At 40.5% G+C, this 12,662-nt stretch overlaps 1 protein-coding gene across 10 annotated transcripts in view; it reads left to right on the forward strand.

Moving 5' to 3' along the window:
• Window positions 1-11,443, forward strand: part of MEIS2 (Meis homeobox 2) — a 210,051-nt gene extending 198,608 nt beyond the window's left edge. For 6 of the 10 annotated variants that reach the window (XM_084891345.1, XM_084891344.1, XM_084891350.1 and 3 more), the window contains 3 exons: window positions 5,755-5,813; window positions 7,158-7,268; window positions 9,969-11,443. In XM_084891345.1, coding sequence (XP_084747471.1) covers window positions 5,755-5,813; window positions 7,158-7,268; window positions 9,969-10,255 — 457 coding nt within the window. In that variant the 3' untranslated portion in view covers window positions 10,256-11,443. Of the gene's footprint in view, window positions 1-5,754; window positions 5,818-7,157; window positions 7,269-7,603; window positions 7,700-9,968 lie in introns of all 10 variants that reach the window. The other 4 variants (XM_084891342.1, XM_084891348.1, XM_084891349.1 and 1 more) reach the window with 3 other exon arrangements.
• Window positions 11,444-12,662: the final 1,219 nt, after the last annotated feature.

A 12,662-nucleotide genomic window follows, 5' to 3' on the forward strand; every position in this document is an offset into this window, starting at 1 on the left:
GCTCTTTCTATTTGCCAGGCACTGCTCCAAGGATTTTACCTATGACACTTCATTTAATCCTCAGAACAATCTGGGCCCAACTATTGTCCCAGTTTATAGATGGAAAACAAACCAAAGGCTTTGAAGGTTAAGTAGACTTGCCCACGATCACACAGCCAGAAAAGGGCAGAGAATATGCGTCCATGCTCTTTATCTTTGGAGAAGTCTGGAATATGAAATAGTAACTGAGAAGGGTTTACTTAGAGTGGGGTAAAGAACCTACGTGAGCCAGTGTAACTTCAGGGAAATATTAGATACGAGAAAGAATTTTGAAAGAACACGTTAGAAAATCACTAAAGATAACCAGCACCTGCTTGATCATTTTGCCCAGAGCCTTTTATGTCAACATGGACACTCAGTACTCAAGGAATATTCCTAAAGCTACAAAAGGTTTGTGATTCCACATTAATATCATGTTTTCATATTGTAAATGTATGAGTATTAGTTCACATGTCTTTCCAGTTGTGGACAAATCTGGTATCTATCAAGTTATAAATTAAGCTGTAGCTCATGGAAATTAGTTATGAACCATGAATATGTCCCTAAGTAGCCCATGGATTTCATTTACCTTACTGTGCTCACTGTTGTCTGTGAGAAAATACCTACTGTCTGGCCACCAGTGAAAAATTTATGTTTGCAACAAGACACAATCATTTGTGTGCCCGAGTACATGGTCAAAGGTAAACCTGCTTAATACATTGATTTAATCATTTTAATGTATCTTTCTGAGAAAACCCCATACTTTTTTAAAAAAAATAATTATTATGGAAAGTATTACAGATGTCCCCTTCTTTTCCCCTTTGACCCCTTCTAGCTCCCGCCCCAGGCCTTCACCACACTATTGTCAGTGTCTGTGGGTCATGCATATATGAATACAAGTTCTTTGGTTGATCTCTTCCCACCCACCCACCCCTGCCTTCCCCACTCTTGACCATAACACAGCACAGAAAAAGACTAGTTGGTTTTTTTTTGTTGTTGTTGTTGTTATTGTTGTTGTTTTTCAAAGTAAGAAAAGAAAGAGGAAAAAAAAAAAAAAAAGAAGGAAAGAAATTTGATAACTGGCTTGGTTGAGGCTTCATTGATTCAGCACAAAGGAGTAGCAAATTCTGTGAATAAGCACCTTCCCTGAGGAGCCCTGTGGCTGGGGAAAGTGGGGAAGTAGAGATTTTCCACTACTAGCAGGTCTCCAGTCCCACGCTGCCTACAACACCTCCTCCAAGCTGATCTGATCCCTCTTCGCCAAGCCAGCCCCCTTCCTAGACCAGACCAGTCCCCACAAAAGCTTCAGTTCCATGAGGCTCGCTTCCTCCTCGGTGTTCAGGGCTGGCTGATTTCCAGGTGACTCCATGGAGGCCTCACTTTCTAACAGGAATTCTGCCTAAAGGAGTTGGTTACCAGGTGTGGCATGAAGTTAGTGAACCAGAAAAAAGGGATTTATCAACCATTTAAAAAGAAGGGAGGAAAAAGAAAGAGAGCAAGCAAAGAAATCAGCCAACAATCAGGAATGACACCTAAGCCTACTTCTATCAATCTGAAACAGGCTTTGGAGTGAAAAGACTTTAAAAGAAAAATCAACATGGTGAGATTTCAGTTGCAGAAAAGTATGCAAAGCTGAAAAGTTTGGCTTGGGGGATGGAGGGCAGTTGTAAAGTGAGGATAGAGGGAGGTCTCTAGGAGATATCTCTCCAGCAAGACAACAAGATGAGATTTTTAACAATATTTTTCTATCTTGGATTTATCCTTTCAAAAAAAAAATTCTTTTTTCATCTCTCCAAGTTGACTCACAAAGGCCCTGTGATTCTTGGAAAGTCATTGAATGTATTTCTATAGTTAACGTTATTTTTAGCCTAACAATCTTAGTGTATTCTTTTTAAGGGACCCACATACTATGGCATTTTCTATTTTAGTAGAACTTAGAAAGTCAATGGTATTAGTAGGTACTCTCAGAGCCTTTGTGTGAGCCAGGATATGAACTTCGTGTTCAATACAAATCAATGGACTAGTGCACTTTAGGGTACTCATTCCCTAAGGAGCCTCTAATGGAATTATCTCTCGCCCTTAAAAAAAGTCACAATGTGGCTAATGAAATTTTTTTCTAAGTGAAATCTGGATAAGGCACTAGACTTACTAGCACATTTTATTTATGGCATTTATCATATTCGGCACGTTTTACACGCAAGTTGCACAAACCTCAGCATGTTTTTAAGCGCTATTTAATATCTAAGAAGACTTTGTAATTTTGGGTAGAATTGTTTGTACCAATAGAGGAGTATATTATATGTCCTCAACTTCAAAATCATTCTGGGATGACATTATGACTTAGAATTTTTTATTTTTTATTTTTTATATCAGATACAGATGAAAAACCTAACACTCTTTGGATTGGAAATAACTTTGGGGGTTTTCATTAAAGTTGGGTGCAGCTTGCTGCATGTTGGTTAGTTGGATGTCTTCAGCAATTTTTCAAATGTTTTGGGTTTGGCAAAGTCCAAAATGTTTTTGCCAAGACCCTCTTTTCCCCTTATTTTTTAAACCCGTGTGAAATTCTAGGATAACTTAATCCATATGTGTCTGATTCATTTACACTTAACTCATCAAAATGTTATTTTGTAAGACCCATTTAATATTCAAGAAACCTTTTGAGCCTTTTTAAGACATCTTGTCTTCTGTCTTTGAACCATTGAGTTGTACTTTTCCATATGAATGGAAGCTTGGACCTTGAAAGATTGAAGATCAGTTGATTTTCACCTTAGGCTTTTTAAAATCTGAGTATATTCAAAAGTTGATATATTCTGCTTACTGCTTGAGCGCTAAATACATTCATTTTAAAATAAAGATCAGAAGACTTGGGGGGAAAAAATGCAGGTCCTATAATTTTGGGGAAGACTACATTTAGGAATTTCATCACAGTGATATTAGAGAAAAAAATTACTCCTAATTTTGTTTTTAATCTATAATGAAATTTTTCTATTTTGTATGTGCAACAGTGTGTTTTTTAAGAGCGGCCTAGGGATCATTAGTAAAGTGGGGTAATTTCATTTCTTACTGTTCAAATGCTCATACGGACAACTCATTAATTAATTTTAATAATAACATCTATGACGTTTATAAGACATCCCAAGATCAGGGGAGTTGACAATTGGCAGGAGTTGTACACCAAGAGATTTCTGAAAAATTGGGGCCCATATGTTTTTAAAATTCTGTGTGATTTAAAAGAATGTGGTAGAGTTATGAATCTGGCAAGATGCAGCACGATGGATTAAAAACATTGTTTGAAAGAACAAAAATTCAGAGAGGCCAAATGGAGCCCAAGTGAAAAAAAGCAAAAGTCCCTACGACCCTTTGTAAAAGGATCTGGTGAAAACCTTCAGAGGCCTCTCCGCGTGTTTGTGGAGCAGAGCCGGACAAAGAAAGGCCATCGCCATAACTGCTAGTGAACATCGGCCCACACCATGGTAACTAGTTGAAAATGGAATACTGGAGTGGCATTTCCAAGTTCAGCGCTTCTATAAAGACCTGCTAGCACGCAGAATGCTTCTTTAATGTTTTGCATTGTTGTGTGTCCCCCATGGAACAAGCTTTTGAGAGGACCCCGTTTTTACTAATGTAAACATTCTGACGAGTATCCAAAGAAATGACCTTTGCGTGAACCTCTAACCTTCCCTGTAATTATTTGTTTGAAGACAGTGTGGAGTTCTCCTGCTGAGAACTAAGAACCATGATGCCTTGCAGCTCTGTGAGTAAGGGAGTGTTTGGGGGAACTGGAGAGAAAGACATAAATAAGGGAACAACCTCCAGATGTAAATAATAAAAGAGCAAAAGGGTGAAATTAAAAAGGGAAAAAATAGCAATTCGTTTTACCTAAAGAGTTGGCCTATAGGAAAAAACAAAACCAGGATTAGTAGCCCATAAAACGAGGTGAAACCCCTGCCATGTGTGTCCTCCATTAGGAACTTCAAGGAGGAGAGAAAAGGTTTGCCCTTCTCCCCAAGCACCTCGCCGGGCCCTACCCTGAGCTGATAAAAAGAGCTCCTGGGGGTGGAAATCTCGGGGCAGACCTCCTTGGTCCCAGTAAAAACAGTGAGGAAAGAGTGGATAATGAAGTTCCTTTTCTGATTGGAGGGATCCTTCTGGAAGGCTCTGTGATCTGGCTGAGCAACATGTCTGGTGCCAGGTGGGAAGAAACACGCAGTTAGGAACTTCCCTTTTGTTTTCACCCCCCCTAGCCTGTCACTTTCTGCCCCAAACCTGCAGGGGTGTCGCATTTTTGACAACTGAGCTCCATATTCTCTTAACTAATAAAGAAGTTCATTGTTTTGCAAACAAACACCGTATGCAAAAGACTCCTTTGGTTTCCTTGCAGCTATTCTTCTGGGGCCTAATTGTGTTCCCTCCGGAGTGCTCAGGGGAGGCCTGAGAGTGAGGGCCTTAGGAAGGGACTTCATCTCCGCAGGAGCAGGGGCGAACGCAAAGCTGCCAGCACGCACTAGGCTCTTTTTTTTTTTTTTTTGGCTAATTTCAAAGAAGGAGTTTGCAGTTCCTGCCTGTGGCCCCATGCAGACCCATTCATCATTAAATCCCCGTGCACTTAAGATTTGACACTGGGAATATTAGGAGATGTTATAAATGAGTGTCTTTTTAAGGGACATCCTCTCCTCCCTTCAAGCACCCCCAAAACGCACAGTCGATGCATCCCGCGCTGGGGATGTGCTCAGATGCGCGGGGAATGCTCATCATGAAATGCACAGGGACGAGGGTAACTCGCAAATGGTGGGAAATTGTTTTGTTTTTATTAAATTTGGAGAAATAAAGGAGATTTCTTATCATCTTACTCTCTTTGTACATGAATATTTGATGGGCATTATTAAACATTAAAGTAACATGAAGTAGGCACTTATTTTTGGATTTCCAACCAAATTAGATCCAGGCTTCTAGACGAAATAACTGCTCCTCCACATTCCTGCGATTCAGCCACCACCTGATTTGAAAACGTTTCTCGGGCTCTAATATCAACCATGTGTACCTGAGGCTCTGCCTTTCTAGCGGGTTGAAAGGTGGCTGGGTTTATGGTTGGCAGTTACCTTATCCCTGCCCTGGGTGTCCCCGCTTAGGCTGGAGAGGCCGCCCCCAGCTGGCACTGACCTCTAAATGACCCCCAACTTTACAGGCTCAAACTGCAGGAGTTGCCGAAGAGCAGAAGTCTTTCTGGCCAGCACTTATTACTGCTGTGTTGGTGATAAAACTTCAGACAGCCTAATTGATGGCTTTGCTGACCTAACAATACCTTGTGAAAGCAGAGTGCCAGAGCCTGGTCTCCATTTATGACCAGCTGCGAGGGGGAAGCTGGGTCTCCCGCGCTGGGGACTGACTGCAGGGGAAGGGGGAAATCTCCCAGCCTGCGGACTTCAACCAGATACCGGCCTGTTCCAGAAGCAGAAGCACACATTGCAAAGGAAGAGAAGCTTTCTCGGGGAATTCGCGTTTCCCTGCCCGGGCCATTTTAGCCAGCCAGCCTGCAGTTGGTTGCAAGAGGACGACGACGGGGGAGATGGGCCAGTCACTGCTTTTGAACGGGAAAGAGAAAATTGCCTTTGAATGCAAAGGATCACTGTCAGGAGATGTCCGGCTGGATCACATCCCCCGCAGTGTTGGCGCAGGGGTGATCACGGGGCTCAGACATTGCATCTGATGGCCGGTCTCTCTGTTTTGTTTCAGGTTTATCAACGCCAGGAGAAGAATAGTACAGCCCATGATTGACCAGTCAAATCGAGCAGGCAAGTTCCAGCTAGTATCTATGTTCACGTCCCTCAGGCCCAAACCCTCACCAACTTAGATGTCAGGAGTTTCATCACCTGGTAAATAAGTGCTTCCATCAGGCATTCTGGGAGAGTTTTCTTTTTTCTTTTTTACTGTCCCCAGAATTCCATTCTAGGAAGCAACTTCACTAATTGGTGCTAATTGGAGATTTCCCACCCTGACTCTACTGAAACTGCTTTTTATTTTCCTCCTGAATTGGTAATTGGGCACAAGCATTAATGCCACAAGCAGTTTGTTTGACTGTGAGCTCTGAATGACTCATTGCTTGTCTGCATCCAATCATTAGCACACTCTCATTTTCTTGTTACCCACAATCCCTTGGTGTGCATGTTGCTTTCACTCCTGGAGCATCCCCTGTTGAACGCATTGTATCCATTCACTGGCTTTGACTATTCATAATATCCTATCAAAGCCCAAAGTCTGCGTTGCCAGCATTATGTTTTTATTAAAAGATTATTACCTTTCTTTAAAATGCTTCACATCCACGCCACTAAAGTGCGTGTGAGTTTTTCTCACAGCATCTCTCAGATTCTCTGAAGCAATCATTGTAAGGTACTGGCAGAGCCATACCTGTGAACTCCTGGGCGTTTGAAATAGTTTACTGAGTTGTGGAGCCCTGGAAGGCGGTCTGTAGGAAAAACGATTTCCATGTGGTGATGACTGCTGTCACTAACAGGGGTGTCAAACTTGACGGAGATTTAAACTGTGGCCTCGATTTAAAGAATTTAAGACAATTTATTTCCTTTGGCACCATTTCCCCAGTAACACCTCAATCCTTCCACCAGTGGAGGCCAGAGGCCTGTTGGAGAAGAATAAAAAATAATTGAAATATTACATTTACTATGTTTACATTTTCTAAGTATGGGTAAAAAAAAAAAAAAAAATGTTCAATTCAGTCGGTTTGACCTTGTAAAATTGTGCTTGAATTTCAAATGTTTGTGGGTGATGTGAAAATTCTTTTATAGCCACCAGAGGTGGCAGAATCACAAAATCTCACTAAGTAGCATGTTGACATATTTATATATTGGACACCCTAGCCGTCCCTATCCTACTTCCCCTCACTGAGAGATAAATGAAGAGGAGGACCCACCTGTTAAACTGGCAGGCGAAGTCTTTCCTCCAGAAGGATGGCTAAAAGCTACTCACTCGCCTTAGCTCAGTCCCAGAAATGCTCCCGTAGGTCACGCCCCCTTGTTAGAGCGCGCACCACCTTGTTGCTGTGACGTTTCAGGGAACAATTGCTGATTGTGTGGTATATCTTTTCTTCTTTCTCCTCTGTGTCCTCGAATGACCACAATCAGGTTTTCTTCTTGATCCTTCAGTGAGCCAAGGAGCAGCATATAGCCCGGAAGGCCAGCCCATGGGGAGCTTTGTGCTGGATGGTCAGCAACACATGGGAATCCGGCCCGCAGGTAGGTCCGGGGTCCCGCCACTGGGCTTCCCTGGGGAGGGGTGCCGCCTCCACCAGCCTCTCCATCCACTCTGCTCTCCCACTCTCGTGGTGGGTTTGACGTTTGCCTGCTGCCTGCTCTGCCTGCTTTCTTTATCTTGGGTGGGGGAAAAGTCCTCTTTTTTAAAGTAAAGAGTGTACCATAGTATCATTTACTTTGCCCCTCCTACACATCCTTTTTCTTTTTTTTTTTAAACCAAGGCAATAAGTGAGAAGGAATCTGAGTTTCCTCCTAGTTTTTCGCCATCAATTATTGCTGATTGTCCGGCCTCTTCTCGGATTTTATCTCCTTTCTAGGACCTATGAGTGGAATGGGCATGAATATGGGCATGGATGGGCAATGGCACTACATGTAACCTTCACCATGTAAAGCAATCGCAAAGCCAGGGGGAAGTAAGTACAGCCGGGTGCGACCTGTCTTCACTATTCACTGCAGGGCCCTCATCTTATTTTTTTATGATTTGCCCCCGTTTTATTTTTCCTTGCCCATAACTGCATGCCTTTCCAAACTAAGGACCTGTTTTTAAATGTATATCACCGTCTGTGAAGGCGCAGATGACACCGCTACGCACTTTTGAAAAGGCCAACTGACAAGCCCGTGTGTGCCTTAAGCAGGGGGACCGCCTCTTAGCCTATTTACGGAGGCCCCTGCGTGCACAAACACAGACGTCAGGCAGATATTGCACATTTAAGAATAAAAATAACATCTGGGGGGCACCAGTTGACTGAGAGAAATTAAGCAGGCTTCAATGAAGCGATAAAAAAAAAAAAAAAGGAAAAGTAGAACTGTCCTTTGAGTGACATAAATCTGTCAGAATACGATTGATGCCCAAATTATCTTATATGCAAAGATGAAATGCTGCAGTTCATTATGCCTAGTCCAGATATATGACAGCGGTGACACCATTGATTCTTCACCAGGGAGTCGGTGTGTTTTGATTATTTTTTACATGTGCCTACTGACTTTCGACATGAGACAGGAAGACAGGAAAGTCAGTCAATAAATTTAAAGGGAAAGACATTTAGGAGCAACTGAATATGAAGGAATGGATTTTTCACTGAGGCTGAATGGCTGCAGTTGGATTAAGAAACCCATTAGACTTTAAAGCTTCAAGTGTTTTTGACATCTGAAAAAAAAACCCGAGTCTGCCAACGAGATAGATCCTTTGCTGAAGACACCAGAGCATAAAAAAACTCATAAAACACCGAAACTTCCTTGTTTAATGAGGCCGAATATAACACCACGCACCTTGATTAAATCATTCTCTATATGTAAATAGAGGCCAGCGTTTCATATGAGATCTCAGGGGGTCAGCATGGCGCGCCATTGATGAAGCCAATTTCCTTCCTTTCTTCCTTTACTAATGCAGTCAAAAATGTAGAAAGCAATGTTCCCTAAAACAGCTATAGAGAAAACATTTGCTCAGCTTGGATAATTCTTAATATAGGCCATATAACTTCTAGCCTATTTAATTACATAACATATTTTATGCTTCATGACCAATTACATTAATAGCTTAATACAGAAGAATATTATCCTCTCTTGATTTGATTATGCAGCCACACAATATGGTATATTTGGTACTTAATTATCATCATCCATTGAGCAGGCTGCTGTGGTAGAATAAACAGAGAGCTGGGACTATGCAGACTGCATTATTGTCTTTAGAGGGTTTTGCCACTTCTGCTAATAACGGACTGCAGATCTACTTAACAAAATGACTGCCACGTATAAGCCTTTAGATTACCAGCTTACAGTGTCAAAAACATCTGTTCAGCTTTTCAACTGTCTGTCCTGGAGGTTAAGCAGAGGTGAATAAAGCTGTCCTCTTAGCTCTGGGGATGGGCAACAGGAAATATAATGGGACCTTAATGCAGAAAACAGGTAACTTGACAGAGAAATCAGAATCCTTCAACTGCTGACTTCCCAGCATTTTAACTCACAACTTCAAATCTTGTATATCTTGATTAAGAATTTCTAGACGTGTTCTATTTTATTTCTAATATCAAGGCTTTTTTTTTTTTTTGAATTTCCAGACATAAACTACTGGGCATGTCATATGACCTTACATTGACTTCTTACCTTTGACCTTTACAATCTCTTGGGTGTACTGCCATAAGAATGCCTCTAATTCAAAAAAGGGCTTCATTTTAAATATACATAAAAGCCCGTCCCTTCAAAATGAATATGCCATAATGTTTTGTGTAATAAATATTTCATGAAGAAATATAGATATGATAAGGTGTCAATTTTATTTTAATATCTATAATTTTTGTTCATATCTATAAATGCAACAAAGGAAGATAAATGATATATCAACAGTTAACAGATAAAACTCGACTTAGAATTCATACTCTCATTGCATTTATCAAAGAAATGTACTGAATACCATTTTGAAAAACAGTTCCACTTTATGACATTTAGTTGCATTAAATATTTAGTTCTGTTGTGTTGCATTATACTGCTGTGCGATGAAATTAAATGCAAACTACAATTTGAATGTCTGCAAACATTGGCAAGAATCTGCAGCTAAATTTAGATATAAGATTTGCAGTGTCTGTTGTTTCTCTCTTTTTTTTTTTCTTCTTTTCATCTTTGATGGGTAAAGTATAAAAATGTTTGGGGATTTGACCTGCTTTCTTTTTCCCTCTCTCTCTGCAGGTTTGCAGAGCATGCCAGGGGACTACGTTTCTCAGGGTGGTCCTATGGGAATGAGTATGGCACAGCCGAGTTACACTCCTCCCCACATGACCCCACACCCTACTCAGTTAAGACACGGACCCCCAATGCATTCGTATTTGCCAAGCCATCCCCACCACCCTGCCATGATGATGCACGGAGGACCCCCCACCCACCCTGGAATGACGATGTCGGCACAGAGCCCCACAATGTTAAATTCTGTAGATCCCGGTGTTGGCGGACAGGTTATGGACATCCATGCCCAATAGTAGAAGGGAACTCAAGGGAGAAGGACACACACGCAAAAACTATTTCAAGACTTTCTGAACTTTGACCAGATTGTTGACACTTAATATGAAATTCCAGACAGCTGTGATTATTTTTTACTTTTTGTCATTTTTTTCATCAAGCAACAGAGGACCAACGAGACAAGAACACAAATGTGAAACCATGGGCTCACTGAGACGATTCTGTCCATGTCAAGATCCTCTGGAAAAAAAAGAAAAAAGACTCCGAGAGTTATAACTACTGTAGTATAAACATAGGAACTAAGTTAAACTTGTACATTTCTGTTGATCACTCCGTTATGTTGCCTCAAATAGTTTTAGAAGAGAAAAAAAAAATAAATATATCCTTGTTTTCCACACTATGTGTGTTGTTCCCAGAAGAATGACTGTCTTTGGTTCATCGGTGAATTCACGACCCAAGAGAAGACTGTGGTATATTCTGAACCCGCTGGGCCAATGAGCAAAGAGCCACACCGAGACCACGGCGAGCGGCGAGCGTGTGGCTGAACCTCATCCCTCAGACTCCAGCTTCAAGAATGTGTTTTCACGCCCAGCCTTTGTTTCTCCGGAAATGCGTCCTTTAGTTTCAAACAGATCTCTCTAGTTTGTGCTTCACAAGCCAATTCTTATTATTATTTTGGGGGGACTCTTCTTCAGAGAGCTTGCCCATGAAGATGTAAAGACAACGCAGGAGCTTCTTCCAGGAGCTCGAAGCCTTGGCTGTGGACAAAACAATCTTGAGTTGGGCAGCTTTCCTCAACAGAAAAAAAAAAGTTTATGGTCATCGCACCACAACTAGGACTGGATCGGAAACTCAAAGCTTGGGGGATTAAAAAAAAAAGAAAGAAAGAAAGAGCAAGAGAATACTGTAACAAACTTCGTACAGAGTTCGGTCTATTAATTGTTTCATGTTAGATATTCTATGTGTTTACCTCAATTGAAAAAAAAAAAAAGAATGTTTTTGCTAGTATCAGATCTGCTGTGGAATTGGTATTGTATGTCCATGAATTCTTCTTTTCTCAGCACGTGTTCCTCACTAGAAGAAAATGCTGTTACCTTTAAGCTTTGTCAAATTTACATTAAAATACTTGTATGAGGACTGTGACGTTATGTTAAAAAAAAAAAAAGGTGTTAAGTCACAAAATGCGGTAATAAATATTTCATTTTTGATTTTTGGTTAGGCTTTTGTGTTTTTCGTAGTTTCGAGGCAAGGCGGTGCAATGCCTACTGTATAGGGTGTTCAGAGTAGGTGATGGTTTTATCATGAGAAGTTGAATTTATTTGAAACTTAACTTAGCAAGAACTTTTAACGTAACCCATCTATAGCATTTTAGTGTATATTTGTTCTGTAAATTCTCCCAGCAGAAAACTTCTAAAGGTATGAAATCATGTGTGTGTGTGTGTGTGTGTGTGTGTGTGAGCCAGATTGAACGATCACCTTCAATGTGTCCAACCTCCTTTTTAAATGCATGATGTTAAAAAAAAAATACTTCTAGATAAAGCTTTTTATGTTCTTCCTCTGCCAGAATAAAGGGCTTTTGCAGGGTTAATTTTACATCATAAGAAATAACTAACGTCTGTGCTCAAAGATAATTCATCTGCCTGTGTTTTTTCTCTGTCTTACTTACTAACATACTGTTGAATATGTAAATTAAAATTTACATATAGATGTTCATAGTTGAGTAAACAACTTCTATGGAGTTTGAAATCCTGAGTTGAAAAGATTACTTTATCATTAATATTTAATATGAATTATATTATGATGTCTTTTTATTTCAGACACCCCCATGTGCAGGCACGCTAGTGTGATTTGGTGACTAAACTTAATTTTTTTTTTTCTAAAACAACAAAATAGGCAATTAATGCTGTTTTCAAAATCTCATGCAACATTCCTGGAAATTTGTGTCATTAGCTGGCTGATACTGCACAAACAATGCCTGCCAAAGTGTGGAAAGTGAAAAAAAGTGAGGTATTTGCACGCCCCTTTAACTTTTCAAATAAATACACTATCCTGGGATTTTTTGTAACACTAAAATGTTAAATCTTATGTTTAAAAGATGCAATATCGGCTTTAGCTTAGTTGTGTAATGTTAACTTGATAGGAAAATAATTCACTCTCAGAAATCCAAGTTTGTATCTTATTGAGGGTTCTTCTATCTTTTTGGTGCAGAAAACATGGATAGAAGTTGTATACATAGGATGAGGAAGTAAACTTGTTTTGTGTTCTTTTTAGTTTGGTAGACTTTTTATAAATACATTTATAACTTCAGCGAACGGGCTGCTGCTTAAACATAGAAGTAACTGGCAATGGAGAAACTCTGTGCCACTTGAATAAAAGTAGCTTCCCTCTTATTTTTTGCAGGCCCTTTCACATGGAGTTCTTTTGCAA

Source organism: Pipistrellus hanaki (assembly GCF_964339955.1).
Source record: "Pipistrellus hanaki genome assembly, chromosome: 1".
Lineage (NCBI taxonomy): Eukaryota > Metazoa > Chordata > Mammalia > Chiroptera > Vespertilionidae > Pipistrellus > Pipistrellus hanaki.